Source organism: Mobula hypostoma, chromosome 8 (genome assembly GCF_963921235.1).
Source record: "Mobula hypostoma chromosome 8, sMobHyp1.1, whole genome shotgun sequence".
NCBI lineage: Eukaryota > Metazoa > Chordata > Chondrichthyes > Myliobatiformes > Myliobatidae > Mobula > Mobula hypostoma.
In genome coordinates this window covers 78,290,725-78,315,991 of record NC_086104.1, presented here as the reverse complement: position 1 = coordinate 78,315,991, position 25,267 = coordinate 78,290,725, and the positions used below count along the sequence as shown (strand labels likewise).

Sequence of the window (25,267 nt, the reverse complement as noted above, 5' to 3'; positions counted from 1 at the left end):
TTCACCTCACGAAGTCCAGAATCAAGCAGTGCCAATGTACTTCGTTATGCACTAGGTACCGAAGTACTTCAGCCATTCGGCCCATTAGATTCCAACAGAACATCCAATAGTCCCATCCCCTGTTCCTTATGCTCCTGGTACCCCTCTGAGATGCATATCAACTCCCCTTTGATTCTTTGTCCCTTAACTACACAGATTTACAGTGCCGCAGTGGATTAAGCTACCAGCAATTTTTTGAGAACTGCAGTTAAGAGGAAAATATGCAAAATTCATACATATGACAGCTGAGGTCAAGGTGTAAATGGGTTGGTAAAGTGAAAGGGTTAACCATTAAACCACCAGTTGGTCACCTTCTCCTTTAGTGCAGGCTGACAATGCATACCTTTCCCTCTTGTACCCGCTCCAGTTTTGGCAATCGGATCGTATGTGGGAATGCCAGACTCAGAAGGATGGAATGCATCTAAAGATTCCTCATCTAAAATTGCTGATAATCATGTTGCTCTCAGAAATGTTGTTAGGAAATAATGGTTTGACGTGCTTCGATTACTGCATGTCTGAAGCCTCAAGATGTGGAAAGTTAAAAGCCTTTGATCTTGGGGCTTTCATGGTTTGGCATATCACCCAAGAAATGTGGACCTTCTTTTCTGCAGATTATGCATGTGCTAAATCCATGATGTTACTTCTTGTAGCTCAGAGTCCATCTAACTGTACACATCCATGCCATATTTCACCATTTTATTACTTTAAGATACAAACTGACCAAGTTCAACAATGCAGACATTACATACTTAGAACAGATATTCAATAAGATAGATGAAATGTTGTAGAAATTGACTTTACAAAATAAAATAGATCACATTTTTTAAAGTTTTAAACACCTTCCAATCTTTTCTCAAAATACATATTCACATACATTTTTATGTGTATTTAATAGTCCTTCCAATCAAAATATTTCTGTTGCACCTGCCTTTAATTCACAATTTTCTGTGAGGTTATAAATTCTACAGCTGCTTTGTGCATTATTCTCAGTACCTGCCACCTGTATTTTACAAATCTTCCAGTCTTGTTCTGATATTTTTTTTGAAAGGCATTAGGAAGTCACTAAAATCGACTTCATAGGTGAACCTCTCCCGGTTTTCAACTCTCTTCTGAATTAGTTCTTCAGTTGTTGGTGGATTAGACCATATCTTGGAGGAAAGGGAAAATACTCTTACCACATGAAATTCAAATAAAGCAATTGTCAAGCAGAACAAGTTTATGCATCGAAAAGCAAAAAAAAACTTGCAGATGTTGGGAACCTGAAATAAAAACAGAAAATGCAGGAAACACTCTGAGGTCTGGTGAAAGGTCATTAATATAAAATATTAACTGTTTCTCCCTTCACAGATGCTGGTTAATTTGCTGAGTATCTCCAGCATTTTCTGTTTTTGTTTGACCCTTCATTTGTCAGTTATTGTGAATAAAAAAAAATTAGGCTGCATTGCCACTTCCTTTATTCTGACAATGTTCACCTGCATATTTATTAAAACGTAAATTGTACTGTTACATCCAGATTGTACTGGAATACCATTTCCACTGGATATGTAGTTACAATTGGAAGCAATTTCTATTTATGTTAATCTAGTAACAGTACTATCTTGTACATTCAGAATGTTTATGTGTTGCAATTATGATTTAAGTTAGCTGCATCTCCCCACCCTCTTCATGTGATTTGGGAGTAAACCCCGAGGAAAAAGCCAGAGCTGGAGTCCCTAAGGTCGTCCTACGTTGAGTTCAATGTAGACTGGCATCTCCGATGTCGCTGGTGCCAAACTGTATTGGTCTCTGCTGTTCCTTTGGATTAATCAGCAGCGTGGAGAGGGGGAACCTGCTGCACGGGCAACAACTTGCTCTCCATATCCTACTGCCCTGGCTCACGTATCACAGACAGCTGGGATGCAACATCCATGGCCAACCTGACCAATGGTGGGCCTCAATAGATAAAAGGTACATTGGGGATACAAAGGAAAACATATTTTACACAAAAGTAGTTGTGACTTGTAAGAGTGGTGGAAACTAAACTTTCGAGAAGGGATTGGACAAGCACTTGCAGGTGAAGAATAGGTGAATTGGGCTGACTGGCCAATAAAGAGCCACCAGCAATGTTATGAGCTTAATGTGTTAATGTATTATAAATGTGAAGTTTTTCACATTTTCCAAATAACTCATCCATTACCTTGTTCCAGTGGATTTGTCACACTGCAAATTACACTGTAAGTGGCTGGTGGGAGATTTGAGGGTGGATTGTTAATGGGTATATATGAGTCGAAGCAGGAGAATAACTTACAGTTGAATAAGTGCAGACATAAAATTTGTGGATTGCTTTTACAGTCGGAGACCTGATGGCTTCCTTCTATGTTGTATGGAAAGAGAGGAAAGAGTGGCAAGTGTACTTCTGACATTTTCACAGCTATTGCCCAGTTTCTGCTGGAATGAGTTAAAATCCCTTCCACAGTAACCCAGAAAGAGATTTGCTGCTATTTAATATCCCACTGCTGTTCCTAAATTCCTGTTGAGCTCTAATGTAGGCCTCAACTCCACCAGTCACCTATGATATTTCAGGGAATCTGTATCTGTTGGCTTTTCATTATGTCTTTCAACCTCCATTTTACCAACCAAAGCTTTGAGGGATGAATAAGTTCTGTTCTTGGGTTTATCCCCAAGATAAACAGTGTGTTCCATTCGGCTGTTCTTCCACATATTGAATGCATTAATAAGCATATTTTCCAACCTGCTCTTCCCCAAAATAAAACCTGAACCAGCTGACAAAAAATGGTGGGCCTGTTGATGGGTTAATTGCAAAGCTATGCTGACCTCAAGAGATTACACTTGCAGGATTCGTTCAATAAATCTGAGAGTGCAGGATTCATTCAATAATTTTCAGACATTTAGTTTGCAAAAATTTAACAGCATTTGCAGTTTGTCTTCCCAAAAATTGAAGCCAAATTGCCTTAAATCTTTCTGTGGACTTTAGTGGGGAGTTCGTGGTAAACACATTAACATTTGATTTCTTTTGCAAGCTCCAACTATTCAATTATCTGCCACAGTAGATCCACTAAGAATCTGAGGTTGTATGCCAGCTTTAGGAGATTTAATAGTCTTAAATGTGTTAAAAAATACAGCTTTGCAGATCTTGTACTTACACTTTTTGGTACAAAGGTTATGTCCACTTTCTTGGCCACTCCACTATTTAACATTTCACTTTTATGTGCTATGCTCTCCCTGTGGGTTTCACTCTTTGGGGTTCTTGCTGTGGGATGCTGTATTGAAACCTGTATTTGTTAGAGAAAACTGTGTTGAGTGAAAGATTGACATTTATTTTGAGTGGGACTTCACCAACCATAAAATATTCAATATTAGCCAGAAGATCATGTACATCCACAGCATTAAGCCATATTTTGCTAGGAGCAGAGAGCTGCAGTTACATTTATTCTCAACTCATTGAAACCTAGAGTCGTTATATGTTATAGGATTTACAAACTTTGAACAGCAGTATCTCTTGGAGCCATAAAGTATGCAGTGTCTTTTAGAGGAAAATGGACTTGGGCATGGAATTGTAATGACACCAGCATTCATTATCAGTATTTTTTGAAACTGACAGCAACTTTTTGAGCATGTGCAAGTGGAAATAGAAATCCACTCAGTGATTCCCTGCTTTTTTATAATGCTTCAAGTACAATCGGCCAACATAAACATTACCCTCAATTCTTGCTCCTAGACAATCAAAAAATTAAGTCTTACGAATCTGATTTGTAAAAATATACTACATCAACTTTACTGGTGAACAATCTATCTGGCCCTGAAGAACTGTTTACATGTATGGGGTTTAATTCTCTCAAACCTATTTGAATTTGATTTTGCAAAATCATTCCAACATGTCAATACATGGTCTCCTCTATGAGTACGATGATGCCACACTCAAGGTGGAGGAGCAACAACTCCAACCTGTTGGCATGAACATCAATTCCTCTAACTTACAGTAACTTCTGCCCCTCCTACTCTGATTTCCTTCTCAAACTTTCTCTTCTACTCACCTGCCCGTCATCATCCTCTGGTGTCTCTTTTTTCCTTTCTTTTATAGTCCACTGTCCTTCCCTACCAGATCCCTCCTCCTTCTGCCCTTTACTTCTTCTGCCTAATACCTCCCCCAACCAAACACCTCCTCCCCCATCTGCCACCGGCCATCTTGTACTCCTCCACCCCCCCCCCCAATTTTATTCTGGCTTCGAGTCCTGATGAAGGGTATCGGCCAGAAACATCAACTGTTTATTCCCTTCCACAGATGCTGCCAGAGTTGTTGAGTTTCTCCAGCATTTTGTGTGTGTTGCTCAAGATCTCCAACATCTACAAGATCTCGTGTTTAAAATTATGAGGTTTATTTTTATTTTTAAGTTATATTTTATTTTAGTTATACTTCCAATTTTTAAAATAAATTGGTTGATCACCTGTTAGATTAAATTGCTGGATACCATAAATCCATTTGAAAAGCCCCCAGCCTGAAAGCCAGACTAAAAGAATCCATGCCAGAGCCTTCCAAATCTTAATGTAATGAAATCGTTATGTCCCCTTGTCACCAACAAAAAACAAAATTCTTTCAAGGTTTGGCAGGATGGAGATGGACAGGGTATTTCCTCTGTTTAAGGAGTTCAGGAACCAGGGATCACAACCTCAGAATGAGGGGTTGTTTATTTAGTGCTGAAATGAGCAGAAATTTCTTCACGCAGAGCACCCTAGACCTTTGGAGTTCTCTGCTCCGAAGATCTATCATAACACGTTTGATGAGTTCATTCAAAACAGAGATTGTTAGGTTTCTGGATATGAAGGGAGTGAAGGAAAATGGAGATAGTGGTACAGAGATGGACAACCATGATTTTAATGAGTGGTCAGGTAGGCCTGAGGGCCAGATGACTTAATCTCATTCCTGTCTCCTAGGATCTGTGCCAATGTTTCAAATAACCCAATAACCTGAAAACTGTATGTGCTATGTACATCCCTTGTGTTTAGATTTTGCAACATTTTTACCCTCCAACTGTGTTAATTCCTTGCTGAAGGGAGGGGTGCCCACAGTGGTCTGAAGAAGCATCACTCATTCTGTTCAGCATTGACTTCAGGAGTTTCAGAGAATTCATCAAACAAATCTCTGCCACAAAGAAAATGATTTACCCCTTAATGTAATCAAATAAGAGCTTTAACTTTCACTGATCCAGCGAACTTTCATCTGGCATGACCCTTCCGAAATTTCTGGGATTCTCAACTCTGAATGGTAGACATGGTCAGAATGATTTCTGGGGCCCTCAAGAAATAGGTTGCAGCCTTTACAGTTTTGCAACTGCAATACTTTTAGAACTGAAATCTCTACTTAATTTCATACCCAACAACCCACCCCCACCCCCTGCCCGATAACTTCCTCACAAACACAATGTGGGGAAAATGGTATCAATGAGGGTGAATAGAGGGTTAGCGTTAATAGCTGGTTTGTGCTTAGCATGGAATCAGAGGGCTGACAATCCTGATTTTGTGGGGGTAACTCTCTATGCCCATCATCCCACATCAAGCAGAAAGGTAACCTTTCCTGGTAGCTGCCCAGGCAGGGACCCAGAATGTGGCTCTCAGACACCCACCCTGGTGCTGTAACCCCTGTAGCTTCCACATGCATTAGTAAAGCCTGTAAAGCATTGGTGAGCATCGTCCCGTAGTAAGCATCAGGACCAAGGCCAGGTTTGTGCTCTTTATTTTCACACTTACCAATTAATAAAAAACTGGCTCCAAATTCATAAAAAAAAACATGCTACTGGAAAGACTTCATAGGCAAGACAGAAAATGTGTTGCCTACCGTTTCTCCACCCAAAGCTGCAGTGGTCTGAGGCCTTGAAGAAGCTGCACTTTCCCCTTTTGCTCCTTTTCCTCCTTTGCCTTTTGGCTTCTCCTTCTTTGGAAGACTATCCACCTTGGCTTTGACCACTTCAATTATCCTTAAGTCAGCATAGGCATTTGCAATATCCAAAGCATTTTGCCCTAGTTATAATGAAAAAAATAGTTTTTGATGTAATGTGATATTGTCAAGATGTTCAAAGCATACAGAAACTATCATTTACCGGTATTGAAAACATTTCCACCACAGCACCAGAAGCAACTGAGCATAAAGCAAAAATATGGCTTTAGAAGTAACAAAAAGACAATGAAAAACTGGACAAAATATACATTAGTCCCTCGTTTCCTCATGGTACCAAGGAATATTTCAAAGCCTAATAAGTACTTCAAAAATTAGACACTGGTGTAGACAAACATGAGAGTGAATTTACAGATAGTAAGGCATGCAAAAACATCAATGAGATAAATTGTTAATCATTCTTCAAAAAGTTGGTTTACGGGATATAAATATTTACAAGAATACTGGAACAACTTCACATTGCCATGGGGATTTTTAGCTCTTGACTGCATACAACGCCACAAATTAATGTTTCATCAAAACACATCAGCAATGCAGATCTTCTTTTTCCAATGTTCATGTTAAAACCTCTCTTAATAACAATGCTTACAGCAAATATTGATGCAGTGAGCAGCAAGTCAAAGCTTGTTGTGAGCAAAATTATCTTATTTTCTGTTAGTACATATAGGCATTATTGCCATTGATTATCCAAAAAAAACCCAAATAAGGCAGAAAGAACAAAGTAAAGGTGTTTTCTTTACTCTTACTTTCAATATATAATTTCCAAAATTGTTGTATATCCTGCTCACCAATGTCTTAGGCATCTCCCGATGGTTACAGTTTACATTACTTCAGGATTTTAAGGAGCTGGGCTGGAATATCCAATTTCGAAAAAAAAACTGTGACTGACAATGCTTGTCAGTAACTCAAGATTTTTCTTTCATGAATAACTGCTGAAATCTCCTCAGCTGAGGCATAGGAGCGGACGGTAAACAGGACAAATTTTGCTGGAGTCTGAAGCACAAGTGGAATTCACCAGGTATCTGTGCTGTGTAAATTCCAAACTAAATTCTGGTTGAGGGTAAAAAAAATACATCCTCTATCTTTTTTACTTGGAGGGGGCGGGACAGAGCAGGCGGAGTCGGTTGTAGTAGGGCAAGGCTTTGTGGAATCTGGTACATTTCTATAGCCATTCTCAGATCTATCACATTACAATCTATCACACCACCATTAGGCTCTCTTGGAAGAACCGCTGCATGCTTGATCGAACAGGGAGTTTGCATTTGAACTGTGATATTACTGAAATAAAACAAGACAGGAAATGTATATGTTTAGGGAATATGTCTACACTTTAATGGAAGGCACAGTGCCAACTCTGCTTCTCCTTCTATATACACTTCCTGATGTGTTGAGAATGACAAGCACATCTATTTATTTTAAACTTGCAGCATCTGCAAAGTTTTATGAAAAATCATCATTGCATGAGCTCAAGTTATGGGCTATTGCAGTGAATGGTAAACTGCCCAGTAACACTTCTGTCAGTTGAGAGAAAGGGACATGGAATAAATTGCTCTATTAATGGGACTGCACTGTAATGTAGTGGTTAGCATAATGCTTTACAGTGCAGGTGATCTGGCTTCAATTCCTGCCGCTGCCTGTAAGCAGTTTGTACGTCCTCCCTGTGACCGTGTGGGATTTCTCTGGGTGCTCCGGTTTCCTTCCACAGTCCAAAGATACCAGTTGGTAGGTTAATTGGTCATTATAAATTGATTAAGCTAGGATTAAATTGGAGGATTGCTGGGCAGCGTAGCTTGAAGGGCTGGAAGGACCTATTTCATGCTCTATCACAATAAATTAATAAACAACCAGCTGTCTTAAGGAAACAACTATGGAAACTTTAATTCAAAGTGATCTGGGATGATAAGTCTTGATTTCTCACTTCAGACACTTTCAGAAGTTTCTCCCTTGCACAGAATGCAAGGTCTTTCTATTACTGTGCCTTAGTTCCACAATAGCATCTGAGCCACAACAATGATGGCTTAGAGTTGGCATGAACACTGGGGCATCTTGATGCTGCAAAGATAAAGTACAACTAATTCTTTATTTACATCGAATGAGCATTATTTTTATTTAGCGCTTGGAACCAAAGAGGGAAAGAGAACATCACTGGTGCCATAGAAATAAACAATGAAAAAGAAACTTGCTCCATTTTGAGTTATGAAGGATGATCTTCTTAAATGCTTCTTCAGTTATTCTAAATTTCTGGGGATATCAGCCAGTTAACTGTAGTTCATAATAGGTCAACAAACCTTTGAATTATCTCAGACGTGTGCTAGAAGTAAAAACCAGCTTAGATACAAGGCATCTGACATACCAACGACTATTTTGCTCCATTATTGCAAGTTAAAATCTAGACAGGTGTAGTTAGTAGAAATATTTCTACTTTTGCAGTATATCATTTGCCAAACACGTCGCACAGTTCCAGCCTACCTTTAGAGTTCTCCAGTTCAACATTTGCACCTTGGCTAATCAAATATTTCACACAATCCAGTCTGCAGCTTTCTATTGCCCTCATTAAAGGTGTGGCTCCATTGATGGAGACTGCATTTACTGATGCACCAGCCTTCACTAGCAGTTCCACGATGTCCAGCTGTCCTGCATGGCATGCATGGTGAAGGGGTGTCCACATTAAATTGTCGTATGCATTTACATTAGCCCTAGAAATGCACAAGACATTGTAAGAATATGCATTATAGAGGTATTTCAAATGGAGCTATTGATTTATTTTGTGTATGCTTATTCCAAGTGATATATTTAACAAGACATTAATAATGTTCTCTTTTCTATCATTCTGGTGATAGACAATAAACCCCAGGGCCTGCTAACATGAAAAACAGAGTTACAATTGTTGATTCATAAGTCCTCAATGATACAAATAATGATGCAGGTCAACTTCTTTTAATGCTTTACTTCGTGAGGACAATAGTAAATATTTATTAAATGTAATTTATTTTTGTTCCTTTTAGGGGGTTTTGGCTGACTGAAGTCAAGTGTTTAATTTTGCAAACAGCTCCAAATATTTACTTCCAGTTAGACAAAGATTCATTATGAAGAAGGCAAGGTGTAATTACAGTATCATGCATTTTGTAAAACAGTACAAGTGCAGGGTAAATTTTGAGCAATGAACTGAAATGATGTCAGATGCTTTCCTGGAATTTGGTTTATTAGCGTAATATTGGCAAGCTTGCAGCATTACATTTTGGCTCCAAAGGAAATGAGGAGGGGAAGAAACAGTGGCTACTTGCCTGTCACAGCCTTGCAGGAGATCCCACCAGGAGAAAACAACTTTAAACCAACAGAATAAGTTTTGAATACCTTCCACTCGATCCAATGTGATCAATTATGGGTAACCCTCGGTAATTTCCAATGCAAGTACATGTTCGGCACAGCTTTGTGGGCCGAAGGGCCTGTATTGTGCTATGTTTCTAATTAATTCTCCTGCAATCAAGCATGTGGAGCTCTCTGGAACTCTGCATGCTGTGCCATTGCCAGGAACTCTAGACTGATACCAAATGACATGAAATACATGGTCAGCTACAACCCTATTGTCTGTACTCTATAAGGTGAGAGATGACAGTGCAATTGGCTGACCACTTTTCGCTCCTGAATTCGCTACAAAGTTTTAAACTAGTTTGCAGAAAAATATACACAAGATTGATGAAAATAAATTTAGACATTTTCAATGTCAGCTGGAAAAGAAACTTACTTTGCTTCCACAAGGTACTTGGCAAGTGTAAAATTGCCATCTGCACACGCTGCCATAAGTGGTGTTGTAAAATATTTGTCCTGCACATTGACTGGTATTCCCAGATAAAATGCTTTCTTTAAAGACTGCATATCATCAGCTTTTGCTGCATAGTTAATGCTCGTGAACACTTTCTCTGGTTTTTCTAAGTACCATGAAGAATCATCCTGCAGTGGATGTTCTGGTGGCTTATCACGGGTAAATCGATTTGTGTCAGTGAAATTCTTAAATAGTTCTATCATAAATTCTGGTGGACCTCCATCTTCACGTCGAATCATATATTCTTCTGGAACTGTGCAGATTGGTATTGGTATATTCAGCTTGCCTTTCTTGCCTTTTCTGCCTTTCTTTCCCTTTTTCTTCTTTGGTTCATATGAAGACATAAGGTAAATCTTTTCAAGGTATTTAGTACCTTGGAAGAATTCATTGACATCAATAATTCCAGTACGAGATTTGTCAAGTGCTGCTATTAATGTACTGACATTCTCTTCATTTATTGGTGCATTCCTTTCCAGCAAAATTGCAGCGAAATCCTCTCGGGTAAGCGTGCCATCCCCTCTGTCCATTGTTGCAAAAACATTCCGGAGAGTATTTTCATGGTACAGAGACCAGTCATAGAAATGGATGGCCCAGGGTGGACTTGGATTTTTCACACCGGGTTTGGAATACTTATTGTAGAGTCGTTCTGCCTTGCGTAGCTCTTTCGACACAGCTTTAAAGCCAAGTGCTTTGCCTGCAGCCCTAGGAGTTTTTAACTGTAAATTTTTTACTTTGGGATTGCTCCCTGAGAGAGAGAGAAAAAAAAAGTTAGAAGAAGAATTACAAGCTTTGCATTGTGGTAAACTTCCAGATATATTGCCTTGTTTCTCTCTTCCAGTTCCATCATGACAATGAGGAACAATATGTTCTGACTCGACAATTCAATGTTGTTGACCGTGTTAAACATATTTAAGAAATATACACTAAGGTGATGCATTTTGGGAATTGAAGTACATAAAACTGAGGTGCTGCAAAAGTTTCCCACCATTATAACTCACAAAACTACACCTGAGCCACTGTACTTCAATGACTTAAAATACCATGAATAAATGATGCTGCCTGAGCTGCTGAGTTCCTTCATTTTGTTTGTGTTGCCAGACAAGCAAGGCTGGAAGCAACCACAGGAACCAAAGGTCTATGATGTTGTTCAGCGCTCACAGGATGTCTCTGAACACCTGGAAGGAACAGGACTGCTCCTCTGCTCTCCGGGAAGAGATCCTTGGGACTACTAAACTTCACATCACTGCAACCTCAAATTCCTTCAGCGAGTTACCACACATCAAGGACTATTTCTTTAGGGTCACCAGTTCCCAGTCCTGTTGCTACTCCTAAGTCCCCAATAAATGACCTTCTTCAATCCCTCCCACTTTCTAAGGTGGTGCATTTTGGGAATTGAAGCATATAAACCTGAGGTGCTGCCATTATATTTTTCTTGCCATTATAATGTACAAAACTACACCTGAGCCACAGTACTTAAATGGAAAAAAATATTGACTGGGGATTGTTTTTAATCTACTTTGGAAATAATAGAATGTGGGAGGTGTTGAAGCAGGCCACTTAATAAGAACGAAGCTAAATAGGGACCAGAATTGAAGGTCAATTGTGGGAAAAAAAACATGAAAATGGGACTAATCAGGGAAATTGCTCAAAGCATTACTGAGCCACAATGATCTAAGAAGCCCCTATCTGATAAAACCATGACCCAGTACTATGGCAAAATAACTGGAAACTCGGAACCTCAATGAGACTCCTCATGCAAGTGTTCATTCAATTGCCTTGCTATTGAATCGGCTTCCACCAAGCAGTACAACACGTTCCAGATTGAATGGCTCTGAGTTAGGCAGCTGAGGCTGAGAAAGAGAAAACATTCATTGCTCAGGAACCTCTGGTAACCACCTGGGGAGGTGAAGGAAGCAGAACGATGTGGATTCATGCCATTGTGGAAACAGCTATTGTTGGAGTGGGGAACTGAGGCTTCGGCAAGGAGAAGTCCCCAAGGCCATCTTTGGATGGTCATCTATAAGTGAACCAGAGTAGGAATCTGAGGTCTGAGGCTTTGGCTTGAGAGCCTTCAGTACACAGGCACAGGTGAATAGCTGGTAAGAACTGGTAATATAGTAGTTACCTAAAAAGAAACAAATTACAACTAAATAAATAGAGTAGGATTGCAGGATCAGGTGACGTGTCGTAGCTGTATGATATGGGAGCTGGTGGACTCCATTGTAGTTAACCCGATTTCAATGGTTGGCAATAAGGCCAAGATCACCAAACCATGTTGGGTGTGGTCAGTGTGTAAGTGGACCAGTGTCGGAGTCTGTAGTCTGAGGCTTTATCTCAGGAGCCTTTGGCAAGCAGGCATAGGCGTTCTGCAGCAGACTGTATGGGGACCACTTCTTTTCACGTTCTATGTCAATGACTTTGATGACAGAATTGATGATTTCGTAGCCAAGTTTGCAGATGATACAAAGATACATGGAGAGGCAGGTAGTGTTGATCAAACAAGGTGTCTGCTGAAGGTCTTAGACAGATTGGGAGAATGGGCAAAGAAGTGGCAGATGGAATATAGTATTGGGAAGTGTATGGTCTACACTTTGGCAGAAGGAATAAAGGTGTAGACTATTTTCTAAATGGGGAGAAAATTCAAAAATCAGAGTTGCAAAGGAACTTGGGAGTCCTTGTGCAGGATTCCCTAAAGGTTAAATTGTACATTGAGTTGGTGGTAAGAAAAGTAAATACAATGTTAGCATTTGTTTCAAGAGGACTCGGAACTTTAAACATAGGATGCAAAACTGGGCTGAGAAGTGGCAGATGGAGTTCAACCCAGATAAGTGTGAAGTGGTTCATTTTGGTAGGTCAAATATGAGGAGATTTCCAAGGATGTTGCCTAGATTGGGGAGCATGACTTATGAGAATAGGTTGATTGAACTCTGCTTTTTCTCCTTGGGGTGACAGAGGATGAGAGGTGACCTGATAGAGGTGTATAAGATGATGAGAGGCATTGATCGTATGGATAGTCAGAGGCTTTTTCCTAGGGCTGAAATGGTTGCCACAAGAGGACACAGGTTTCAGGTGCTGGGGAGTAGGTACAGAGGAGAGTCAGGGATAAGCTTTTTACTCAGAGAGTGGTGAGTGCGTGGAATGGTGCTGCCAGCAATGGTAGTGGAGGCGAATGCGATACGGTCTTTTAAGAGACTTTTTGATAAGTACATGGAGCTTAGAAAAATAGAGGGCTATGTGTAAGCCTAGTAATTTCTAAGGTAGGGACATGTTCAGCACAACTTTGTGGGCCGAAGGACCTGTATTGTGCTGTAGGTTTTCTATGTTTCTATGTAGAATAAAAGAGTAGGATGTGATGCTGAGGCTTTTACAAGGTATTGGTCAGAAAACACTTAGAGTATTGTGAGCAGTCTTGGGCCCCTTATCTAAGAAAAGATGTGCTGGCATTGGAGAGGGTCCACAGTGGTTCATGAGAATGATTCTGGGAATGAAAGGGTTAATGTATGCAGAACATTAATATTTGATGACTCTGGGCTTTTACTCGCTGGAGGTTAGAAGAATGGGGGGGGGTGGAATCTAATTTAAAACGATTGAATGTTGAAAGGCCTAGATAGAGTGGATTTGAAGAGGATGTTTCCTGCACTAGCCATGTTGAGGACCAGAGGGAACAGTCTCAGAATAGAGGGATGGCTATTTAGACCAGAGATGTGAAGGAATTTCTTTAGCCAGAGGGTGGTGAATCTGCAGAATTCATTGCCATGGATGGCTGTGGAGGCCAGGTCATTCAGTATATTTAAAGTGAAGTTCGATAGGTTCTTGGTTACTTAGTGTCAAAGGTTAGGGGGAGAATGCAGGGAAGTGGGGCTGGGAGGGATAATAAATCAGCCATAATGGAATTGCAGAGCAAACTCAATGGGTCGAGTGGCCTCTAATTCCACTCCTGTGTCTTATGTTACAATCCATTATTAAGATTGAGATTTCAAGTTATTTGGAGGCACACAATAAAGTAGGCCAAAGACAGCATAGTTTCCTTGAGAGGAAAACTTGCCTAATAAATCTGTTGGAATTCTTTGAGGAAATAACAGGCAGGATAGACAAAGGAGAGGCAGCGGATGCATTTACATGGATTTTCAAAGGTCTTTGACAAGGTGCTGCACGTGAGGCTGCTTAATAAGATACGAGCCCATGGTATTACAGGGAAGATACCAGAATGGAAGAAGGTTGGCTGTCTGTCAGGAGACAAAGTATCGGAGTTAAGGGGGTCTATTCTGGTGGGCTGCCGATGCCTAGTTGTGTTCCACAGGAGTGGTATTGGGACCACTTCTTTTCACGTTACGTGTCAACGATTTGGAGGACAGAATTGATAGCTTTGAGGCCATGTTTGCAGATGATACAAAGACAGGTGGAGGGGCAGGTAGTGTTGAGGGAGCAGGGAGTCTGCAGAGGCTCTTGGACAGATTAGGAGGATGCACAATGAAGTGGCAGATGGAATACAGTGGAAGAAGTGTAAGATCATGCACCTTAGTAGAAGAAAAAAAATTGTAGACTATTTTCTAATTGGGCAACAAATTCAGAAATTGGAAGAGCAAAGGAACTTAGGAGTGCAAGTGCAGGATTCTCTAAAGGTCCACTTGAGTTGGCAGTAAGGAGGGCAATGCAATGTTAGCATTCATTTCAAGAGGGCTAGAATATAAAGCAAGGATGTAATACTGACAGTCCGCCTACAATTAGAGTGTTGTGAGCAATTTTGGACCCAATTTCTAAGAAAGGATCTGCTTGCATTGACGAGGGCCCAGATGATGTTTATGAGTATGATCCCGGTATAGGGGACGCAGCAGAATAGAAGGCCATCCCTTTAGAGGAGGTGGAGGTCCCTTCCCAACCCATCTTCTTATTGTGGCTTCTTCGCCCTCCTTTCCAGTCCTGATGAAGAATCTCAGCCTGAAATATTGTTTGCTTATTCATCTCCTTTGATGCTGCCTGACCTGTTGAGTTCCTTCAGCACTTTGTGTGTGTGTTGCTATGGACTTCCAGCATCTGCGGAATCTCTTGTGTTTTTGTTTTTCTGGCATTCTTGACAACAGCCATAGTTCCAGGTTTAAAGCTGATACAGTACTCAAAAAGTTGCCAAATATTGACTCTATCTGGATAGGTAAGTGGATTCATAAGAAGGAGGACATTTAGACATTGGGCGTGTTCCAAGCTTGTCAATAGCCATAGAAAGGAAGCTCTATAACCTTCCATTCCCCATTTCCATAAGATGATGAGACATAGGAGAATTAGCCTCTATCATCTGATCATGGATGACTTATTTTCTCTCTCAAACTCATTCTACTACCTTTTCTCCATAACCTTTGACATCCTGACTAATTAAGTATCCATTAACCTTCATTTTAAATATACCCAATAACTTGGTCCTCCATCTATGGCAATGAGTTCCACAGGTTCATGATCCTCTGGCTAAAGAAATTCCTCTTCTTCTAAAGGGACATCCTGGTATTCTGCTGTGTCCTCTGTTCTAGGCTCTCCCGCTATTGGAAACATCCTCTCTACATCCACTCTTCTATCTGAGCCCTTCCATATTCAGTAGGTTTCAATGAGATTCCCCACTCATTCCTCTAACCTCCACTGAGTACAGGCCCAAGCCACCAAATGCTAATATATTAACCCTTTCATTCCAGGGATCAGCCTCATAAACATCCTCTGGACCCTCTCCAACGTCAGCACATCCTTTCTTAGATATGGGGTCTGAAATTGCTTACAATACTCCAATTGTGGTATGACCAGGGCCTTTTAGAGTCTCAGCATTATTTTCTTGCTTTTATATTCTAGTCCTCTTGAAATGAGTGCTGACAATGCACTTGCCTTCCTTACTATCAACTCAAGGTAACCTTTAGGTCCCATTGCACTTCTGATTTCTGAATTCACTGCCCAATTGGAAAATACTCTACACCCTTATTTCTTCTACCAAGGTGCATGACCACACACGTGTTTCACTATATTCCATCTACCACTTCTTCGCCCATCATTTATGGTTCTATTACTATTTATTATTTATGGTGCAATTGTAACGAAAACCAATTTCCCCCCGGGATCAATAAAGTATGACTATGACTATGACTATCCTAATCTGTCCAAGTCCTTTTGCAGACACGCTGCTCCTCAACAATACTCACTCTTCCACCTATCTTTGTATTGTCCACAAAGCCGTCAATTTTGTCATTCAAATCATGGACATATAACATGAAAAGATGTGGTCCTAACATCAACCCTTGTGGAATACCTCTTGTCACTGGTAGACAATCGTAAAAGGACCCCATTATTCCTATCCTTTGCCTTCTGCCAGTCAGTCAGTCTGAATCTTTCCTGTATCATGGGCTCTTATCTTGTTAACCAGTCTCATTTTTGGTATCTTGTAAACAGCCTTCTGAAAATCCAAGTAAACAACATCTACTGACTGTCTATCCTTTATGTTATTTCCTCAAAGAACTCCAAATGATTTTTCACGCATGATTTTCCCATAAGGAGACCATGCTGACTTCGGCCTACTTGATCATATGCCTCCAAGTATTCTGAAATCTCCTCCTTAATGATGGACTCTTAACATTTGCCAACTGCCAAAGTCAGAATAACCACAATGGAGTTCACCAATTCCCACATCACACAGCTACAACACGTCACCTGATCCTGCACCCTTACTCTATTTAGTGTGCCGTAATTTCCTATTTTTAGGTGACTAGAATACATTAAAAAAACTTAACCTGTTCTTAGTTGCTACTCACCTGTGCCTCCTTGCTGAAGTCCTTATGAAAGGTCTCAAACTGAAATATCAATTGTTTATACCTCTCCATACATGTTGCCTGAGCTGCTGCATTTCTCCATTTTGTGTGTTGCTAGAGAAGCAAGGCTGTAAGCAACCAATGGAACCAAAGGCTTCTGATGCCTTTTAGAACTCACAGGATGCCTTTGAATACCTTGAAGGAACAGGAGCGTTTCTCTGTTGCCTGGGAATTAATCCTTGTGACTACTAAACTTCACATCATTACAACCCCCACACTCCTTCAGCTAGTTACCACACATCAAGGACTGTTTCTTTAGGGTCTTCAGTTCCCAGTCCTGTTGCAACTCCTATATATATACCGGTGGAGGAAGATCCAATGATAATTTCAGAGCGGGATGCAAAAAAATGCTTGAAAAGCTGCTATGGAGAACGAGCAGAAAAGTGGAAGACTAATTGGAAGGTTCTTTCAAAGAACTACCACTAATGCATTGGCCTAATCCTTATGAGCTCTCATCTTCTTACAAAGTTGATCTCGGCAGATTTTTTAGCAAGAGGTCAGTTTCAGATATTAAAGCAAGTTCAGTCATTAAAATTGGCTTGTCTTGGAAACTTTAAATGTGAGCTACACATCAATAGGTGCAAGGCGACTAAGGCCAAATTTTAGAGCAGTAACGAAATGCAGCTGCAATGAGTCTAATAAATATACTGCACATTATATAATACAAAAAAAATCAGCATTTATCTAACACCTTTAACATTGTAAAATGACATACATTAGACAATTGGAAGCCTTCAACTTTTGCCATAACTCTATTAGATGTAAATAGATGTAATTTGGAAAATACACTAAGCCAGAAGTATCTGTGGGAAGCATCTGCTTGCCTCATAGGCTTCGTAACTGTACCTCGTTGTGCCAGAAACTTGGCACAGTCAGCAAATCCTCCCATTGCTGCAAGGTGTAAAGGAGAGTTTCCATCCATGTTGATAACATTGATATCGCAGTCATAAGCAACTAAAGCTCGAAGGACCTAAAATAAAATAAACATATTAATAAACTGCCAGTTTCATTTATTGAGCCAATGGATCAAAACCTTTTACTCCTTCGGTGCTATGAATCTGAAAACGATACAACCTGGAGTAAACTACGTCAGCAATCGTTTCCAAGTCATACCAGCGGTAAAATTGTATGGAGCCTGTCCAGTTGGGATCCATGGAAGTGCATCGGGCATTTTCTCAGAGCAGCTGATGACTTCAATTGTCAAGCAATGCATGACTGAATGTCTCCTAACATAAACTGGAGTCCAGAAAGTAGGGAAGGGAAACGCAAGCAGGCTTTTTCCACTGCGGAAGGGTGAGACTAGAACTAGAGGTTAGGGCGAAAGATGAAATACTTAAGCAGATCCAGAGGGGGATCTTCTTCACTCAGAGAGTGGTGCAAGTGTGGAACAACCTGCCAGCGGAAGTGGTGGATGCAGGTTCAATCTCAACATTTAAGAGAAATTGAGATAAGCACAATGGTGTGAGGGGTATGGAGGGCTTTGTAACTAGGCAGAATAAGAGTTTGGCACAGACCAGATGGGACAAAGAGCCAGATTTTGTTCTGATAGTTCTCTATAACTCTGTGACTCTATAAAAGGGAGAAGCAGCACAGCCTGCTGAGCTCTGTAGTTAGCTATAAGTGAAGAGCCACCCCACTCACAGTCGGACACCTCACAGGCAACTTCAATGCCACAGCAGATAGCTCAATACTCAAACTGTGCTCAAAAAATCAAAGAGTGCTTTCTGGAGATCGTAAAGAGAGAGAAAATCATTCAAAGAGTGCCTTAGAGGGTTCATTCCAATGTGGATAATTCCCTTTCTATTCCTGGAAGCTTCCATCTCAACTGAAAATATAAAACAAATAGTCTTTATTGTATATTTATTGACATATAGTATCTTGGTATTGACAAATCTACACTTTGAAAAGAACAATAGCATTGAACAGAGCCATGGATTTATGAATGGAAAATCTTGTTTTAACTGTTGTTGGAGTTCTTTGAGGATGTGACTAATTGAGCTGATTAGAGGTAACCATAGGAACGGACTATTTTGACTTCTCTAAGGATATTGATATTCCAGCAAAGTTGGTCACTGGCATTAGAGCACACAGAAATGGGGTAATATGCTGATATGATTTGAGGGTTGGTTATCTGACGGAAAACAGGGTTGGAATAAGTAGATCCTTCTCAGATTGGCAGGCTGTGACTAGTGGATTCTGCAGGGACCACAGAGATTGGTGCTGCATGATCTGCTGGCCATTTCCAACTGTTCTATGCAACAGATCTGACCTCAATTTCATAGCTTTTGCATGTCCTTTTGTTTACTTTCTCTCCCAGTATCCACATTAGCAATCAATTTTAAATGAAGTCTATCAGTATGATAACCTTATTAGAGATAGTTCCTTTATCCTTTACACTCCTCCCTCTACAATTTCAAATTTAATTTAAGTTTTCCCTGTGTTGGTTCTGACAAAGGATCTTTGACATGCAACTTTAACTTTCTTTTTCCCCAAAGATGCTTGATCTGCTAAGTGTTCTGTCATCTTCCTAGATTCACAGAGTCATACATCAACTTGAATTGAGCTCCTTTTCTCACTTTCCTAGTTTCTACAAAGTGTCTTCAATCTGAATCATTATCTCTGTTTCTCTTCTCACACTGGCTGCCTGACCTGCTGAGTGTTTCCAGTAAATTTTGACTTCATTTCAGAGATGAATAAACTCTCGCTTACTCTGAGAGTTTGAATTATCTCATTCCAGTAGGTAGTGGCATCTTCCATCATGAAGCCCCATCCCCTCCTCCCCTGCCCCACTTGATAAATGTTTCTGCCGTCGGAAGAATTAATGCTAATGAGCTTATGGACTCGATGCTTAGATTTTCCTCTAGGAAAAAGACAGCCTAGAACTAGGGATGACAGTTTCAGGTTGAAAGATTGGCTATTTACAAAAGAACATAATTGAGCAGAGTGAGTCAGCCAATCCCTAAAGCCTGCTCTGTCCTTTAATAGATGACGGCTTATCTGATACTGGCCTCAAATTCCACTTCCCAGCTAATTGTCTTAACTCTTGACTCTCCTAAGGAAAATGCCTGTTCTTTCTTAGATGGATTCATAGATTGGACCTTAACAGATCACTGGCATAGGGAATTCCAAAGATTCACAACCTGCTGATTAGAACCACCTCCTCATCTCTGCCTTAAAGTGCTCTAAGACAATGAAAGAAGGTGAAGAGAAAATCCGTCACTCAGAGGGTTGTAAAACTTTGGAATTCTCTATTCTTGAAAGCTGTAGTTTATTTCTAATAAAAACATTGTTACTTCTCATTTTACTATCCAGCATGTTTCAATAAGTGGCTGAGTCAACCGAGAGACAACACCAGACAGTTGTCCAATCCAGCACATGCCAGGTAGTGTTTACTGTAAGTCACTATATTCAGTGATGAGAATCATAAATTTTTGGACATAAAGGAAATCAACAGAAATTATTGCACGGTGGGTCAAACAGTTTTCAGCCAAACACTAGAATAGGTTCAAGGGGGCATTCCACTTTCGCCTGCTCAGTCCTCTTATGCCTATGGCAGACACCATCTGAATGGCTCTTCACATAGCCTTAGATGACCTGAACAGTACAAACACCTATGTCAGGATGCTGTTCGTTGACTATAGCTCAGTGCTTAATACCATCTTTCCCACAGTCCTGATCGATAAGCTCCAGAACCTGGGCCGCTGTACCTCCCTCTGCAATTGGATCCTTGACTTCCTAATTGGAAGAGCACAATCTGTGTGGACTAGTGATAATATCCCCTCCTCGCTGACAATCAACACTGGTGCACCTCAGGGGGGAGTGTGCTTAGCCCACTGCTCTATACCCATGACTGTATGGGTACACCATCTATAAATTTGCTGATGATACAACCATTGTTGGTAAAATCTCAGATGGAGAAGAGAGGGTGTACAGGAGTGAGATATACCAACTAGTTGAGTGGTGTCGCAGCAACAACATTGCACTCAAAGTCAGTAAGATGAAAGAGTGGACTTCAGGCAGGGTAAGTCAAGGGAACACAAACCAATCCTCATAGAGGGATCAGAAGTGGAGAGAATGAGCAATTTCAAATTTCTGGGTGTCAAGATCTCTGTGGATCTAACCTGGTCCCAACAGATTGAAGCAGCTATAAAGAAGGCAAGACAGCAGCTACATTTCATTAGGAGTTTGAAGAGATTTGGCTTGCCAACTAAAACACTTGAAAACTGCTACAGGCGTACCATGGAGAGCATTTTGACAGTCTGCATCACAGTTTGGCATTGGGGGTGGTGGGGGGGGGGCGCTATTGCACAGGACCGAAAGAAGCTACAGAAAGTTGTAAAATTAGTCAGCTCCTTTATGGGTGCTAGCCTCCATAGTATCCAAGACATCTTCAAGGAGTGGTGCTTTGGAAAGGCAACATCTATCATTAAGGACCTCATCATGCAGGACGTGCCCCCTTCTCATTGTTACCATCAGGTAGGAGGTACAGAAGCCTGAAGGCACACACTCAGCGATTCAGGAACAGCTTCTTCCCCTCTGCCATACGATTCCAAAATGGACATTGAACCCAGGAATGCTACCTCGTTTAAAAAAAAATAGATATTATTTCTGAGTTTGGAGTATTTTAAACTTTTCAATATACAGTACATACATATTTACTGTAATTGATCTATTCATTTTTCTTTCTGTAGTATCATGCATTGCATTGTACTGCTGCTGTCATGTTAACAAATTTCATGGCACATGCCAGTGGTAATAAACCTGATTCTGATTCTTCTAGCTCCCACCAATTTTCTTGAACTGGGGTTACTTGCTGTGCAAGGCAGTCATTCTACAGCCTCAGCTCCCAAAGAACTCTATTTCTGATGAATAGGGAAACCTCACTTGTGCTCTTGCAAACCGCAGAAGAATTTAACTCAATGCTTGACTTTGTATAGAGTGTGCAAGACACCCCTGGCAGGCTTTTAAAAATTCATGGCTGGAACATTCAGTTCTTTACTTTAAGTTGTCTTTGAAGCAGAGATGATAGATTACTTAAAAACAGCTTTCAATAGTTTCAACAAGGGATATTAAAGAGCATAGGAAGATCGCAGGAGATTAATGGAACTAGTTCATGTGAAGAAAAATATCAGGCTTGACTTGATGGTTAATTACCAGGTTTCTAAGCAATGTTTTTATGGTTCGGTGCCACTTGAATTACTTCAGCTTCCTGCATTCAATAATACAACATTAAAATAGCATGTATTTAACTTAGTTTGAAGTTTAGACGGAAGCTAATGCTTATTAAAAAGCCTTACAATTTTTACAATTTTATTCTGATACCAAGAAAAATGCAACACAGTTGATTCAATGACTAAACTTACACAGCAGATGCTTATAACGTTTTGATTTTTGTACCTCAAGGAATCCCCCCTGGGCAGCAAAATGTGCAGCATTGTACCGATCCTTTTGTAGAAGATTAACCTCGCAGCCTTTCTCCAGGATAGCGCGCACAACGTCAACGGCACCTTCTCTGGATGCTTCCATTAACGCTGTATGGCCCGTTGCCTGTGGAAGCATGCAAAAGGTGAAAAGATTGGAATATCAAGCTCAATCAACAAAGGAAGTTCAACTTTGTCACTTGCAGTATACGGCTTGCGTGGAACAGATTACACTAAACCACTTATCATGAGGTGTATCATTGTTGCATTAACTTATCATTGATAGTGTATGAAGACCAATTAAATTTCAGGTAGGTATTTCCATGAATTATAATCAGTGACGTGGCTCCTCAGAATGCCAACAAATGGAATAGGATGCTGATAAACCTGGAAAACTTATCTTATATATCCCTCAAAAAAATGTATCTGGGCGTTCCACATGGGTTTCCCAGCCTACTGCATTAGTTGAGAATGATTCCCCTAGGAAATGCCAAGAATGGCTTTAAACAACTACCTACACATTTTCCAGGTGAGAATTTTGCTGGATTTAAACCACAGGAATGACAAGAGATCAAGAAAGCCCATGTAGAATTTAAAGACCTTCACAATACTCTCCACTGCACCAGCTAACACTGCAAATAGAATTGTGTAGCTTTTCTGATGTTCCTAAAACTGAAAGCATACAAAGGTCATCTTTATCATTTGAGTAGATTCTGATCCTTGCTCTCGCAGACATTCAATGGTACTGTACTTTGATCAGAAAATCCCTTCACTTATAACAAAGAACTTAAATGTACTGACCATGTAAGAATAGTGCTGACATATGCAGGTTAGATATGCATTTGCCTCCTGAACCTGGAATCCCTTTCCACCATCTACATGGCACACATCATGGGTGCGACATAATTACTCCCCGCTTGCTTGAATAAGTACATGTTAAGCAATTCCCAAGAAACTTGACAAGATTCAGGAGCAACCAGAGCATTGATCTGCCATTTACTCTCTCCACCACCATCACAGTGTGTAACATCTGTAAAATGCACTTCATCAACTCTCAACCTTCAAACTCTTTCCCGCAAACTATTAACCCTCCTGCCTGCCTTCCACACTCACCCAACCTAATACAAAGTTTAGAGACAGTGTTTAAGATTGGGGTTAAGTTTAGGCCTCTAGGCCTTGCGGCCTTCCGAAGTCTGGGGCTTTAGTTTCCAATTACAAACTAACTACAAAATTAGAAATGATTATTATTTTGCATATCAGCTGCAGCTGCTAATTCCTCCTCCTGCTCGAAACAACTGTACATGATTATGTGCATCCAGCACTTCACCTTTATAAATTTGGTTAAAGAACATTGAATGGAACACAGCATAACACAGCATAAAAACAGCCTCTTTGGCCCATCAAATCCATACCGCCAACATACATTTGCACTAATCCTGCATTTATCTCATTTTTTAATATTCTGAGATTCTAAACCACTAACCCCAGATTCTAATCCTTAACTATATTCTTAATTTAGACAATAAGAGGGCCAACTGATCCACCAACTTCCATGTCTTTGGTGGAGGAACCAGGGCAGCCAGAAGAAGCCACATGGTCACAGAAGGAACCTGCATGTCAGCATCCGAGGTCAGGATTGGGTCTGGGTCTCTGGCACTGTGAGGCATCAGTTCTATTCATTGTAAAAACATAGACTGGCTTTTTCTGGTGAAAGATGACCAGTTCCCATACAAGTAAATACTAGAAGGTGAATTATTCTATCTCCTTTCTAGCTTCCATCAATTTTCTTGAAGATGGGAAAATGGAATACATTTCTGAAATGCATTCACGGAGGCCATCAATCCTTGCAAGATAATGGGCCCAAAACTTCACAAAGTGTTTCTTGGTGCAAACCCCTAGCATGGGAGTGAAATTACAGTAAGTCTACCCTGTGTGTTTTCCATGAGGATACCAGGGCTAATTCCCCAGAATGCAAAGAACTATGCTTACTAGAAACAGGTACTTTGAAAACTTTATTCTGATCTGCCTACATTTTAAAGGAATGATTTCTGTTCTGAACTCTTACTTGAGCTCTAAATTCTTGATATTCATGTTTCGTCTAGGAGAACTAAATAGGAGAAATATACCCTTTCTGGTAAATGACAGAGCATGACTTACAAGGCCAAGAAACACTATAATTTCAGATTCAGAGATTTAAATTAAATCTCAACTTGCTTTCGGGTAGGAGGGAAGAATTGCGTCATATTTGTTAAGCTTTAAAACCCTCAAGTTAAAAACTAACTCTCTTCCTCCCCCTCCTATCCATTCAGTCCTCCTACTTATTCTATCCTTAATTTACACTGCACTGTCCTTCCCTGGATCCCTCCACCTCTGCAATCTTGTACATCTCCTGCTCCTGTAGCTGAACATTACAGCTCAAGCTAAAGTTTCAAAGGCTGGTGAGGATTGCTGCAACAAGGTCAGAAATAGAAAGTAGGAACTGAAGCAACTGGATGATAGGAGTCACCACATGGTTAAATTGGAACTCTGTTGAAGTTTATAACATCACAACTGTAAAAATATGCCTGAGATACCTGTTTGTAGTGTGCAAAAAAAATACTTAGCATCAGTAATTGAGTTAAAAAATTTTCAATTTTGGGATAAGGAAGGTCCATCTAGTCTATAAATCAGCTAAGGAATTGGAGAATCCTTGTGTCACAAAGGTTATCAGGCCTACCACATCCATGCAGACTGTTTTATCTATCTACACTCTTCCCACTTGCCTGCATTAGGTCTGTATCCTTCTTGCCTATTCAAGGGCCTGTCTAAATATCTTTTAAATGTTATGATTGTATCTGATTTCACCAGGTAACGTGTTTCAGGTGTCAACCATTCACTGTGTAAAACTTTCCCCTCGGATCACCTTTAAAACTCTTTCCTAGGTAAAGCCCGGAATGGACAAAAAAAACTCAGCATACACAATAGCAACATACTGTATATCAGACCTAACAAAAACGGAAGTAAGAAATTAATTAGAGAGGTCAATCAGCTCAATGTAAATCTATCCATCTGTTGTTGCCTCTAATTGTATCTCTAATGACCCTATGGTTTTCAGGCTGACTGATCTGTCCTAGGATCTTTTTAATGTTTAAATGTTCGAGATTGTGTTTCTGAATCATCAATCTTTAGCATGTCTGACAAGCAGTTGAGATTTTAGCAA

The 25,267-nt window shown here is 40.3% G+C and overlaps 1 protein-coding gene across 1 annotated transcript in view; it reads right to left on the bottom strand.

The window, feature by feature from the left end:
• Positions 1–726: 726 nt before the first annotated feature.
• Positions 727–25,267, bottom strand: part of ankef1a (ankyrin repeat and EF-hand domain containing 1a) — a 51,083-nt gene continuing 26,542 nt past the window's right edge. Inside the window, exons 4-10 of the mRNA XM_063055097.1 lie at positions 22,046–22,195; positions 17,495–17,618; positions 9,735–10,557; positions 8,459–8,685; positions 5,873–6,054; positions 3,183–3,311; positions 727–1,187 (exon numbers count right to left, since the gene is read on the bottom strand). Coding sequence (XP_062911167.1) covers positions 1,047–1,187; positions 3,183–3,311; positions 5,873–6,054; positions 8,459–8,685; positions 9,735–10,557; positions 17,495–17,618; positions 22,046–22,195 — 1,776 coding nt within the window. The 3' untranslated portion in view covers positions 727–1,046. The remainder of the gene's footprint in view (positions 1,188–3,182; positions 3,312–5,872; positions 6,055–8,458; positions 8,686–9,734; positions 10,558–17,494; positions 17,619–22,045; positions 22,196–25,267) is intronic.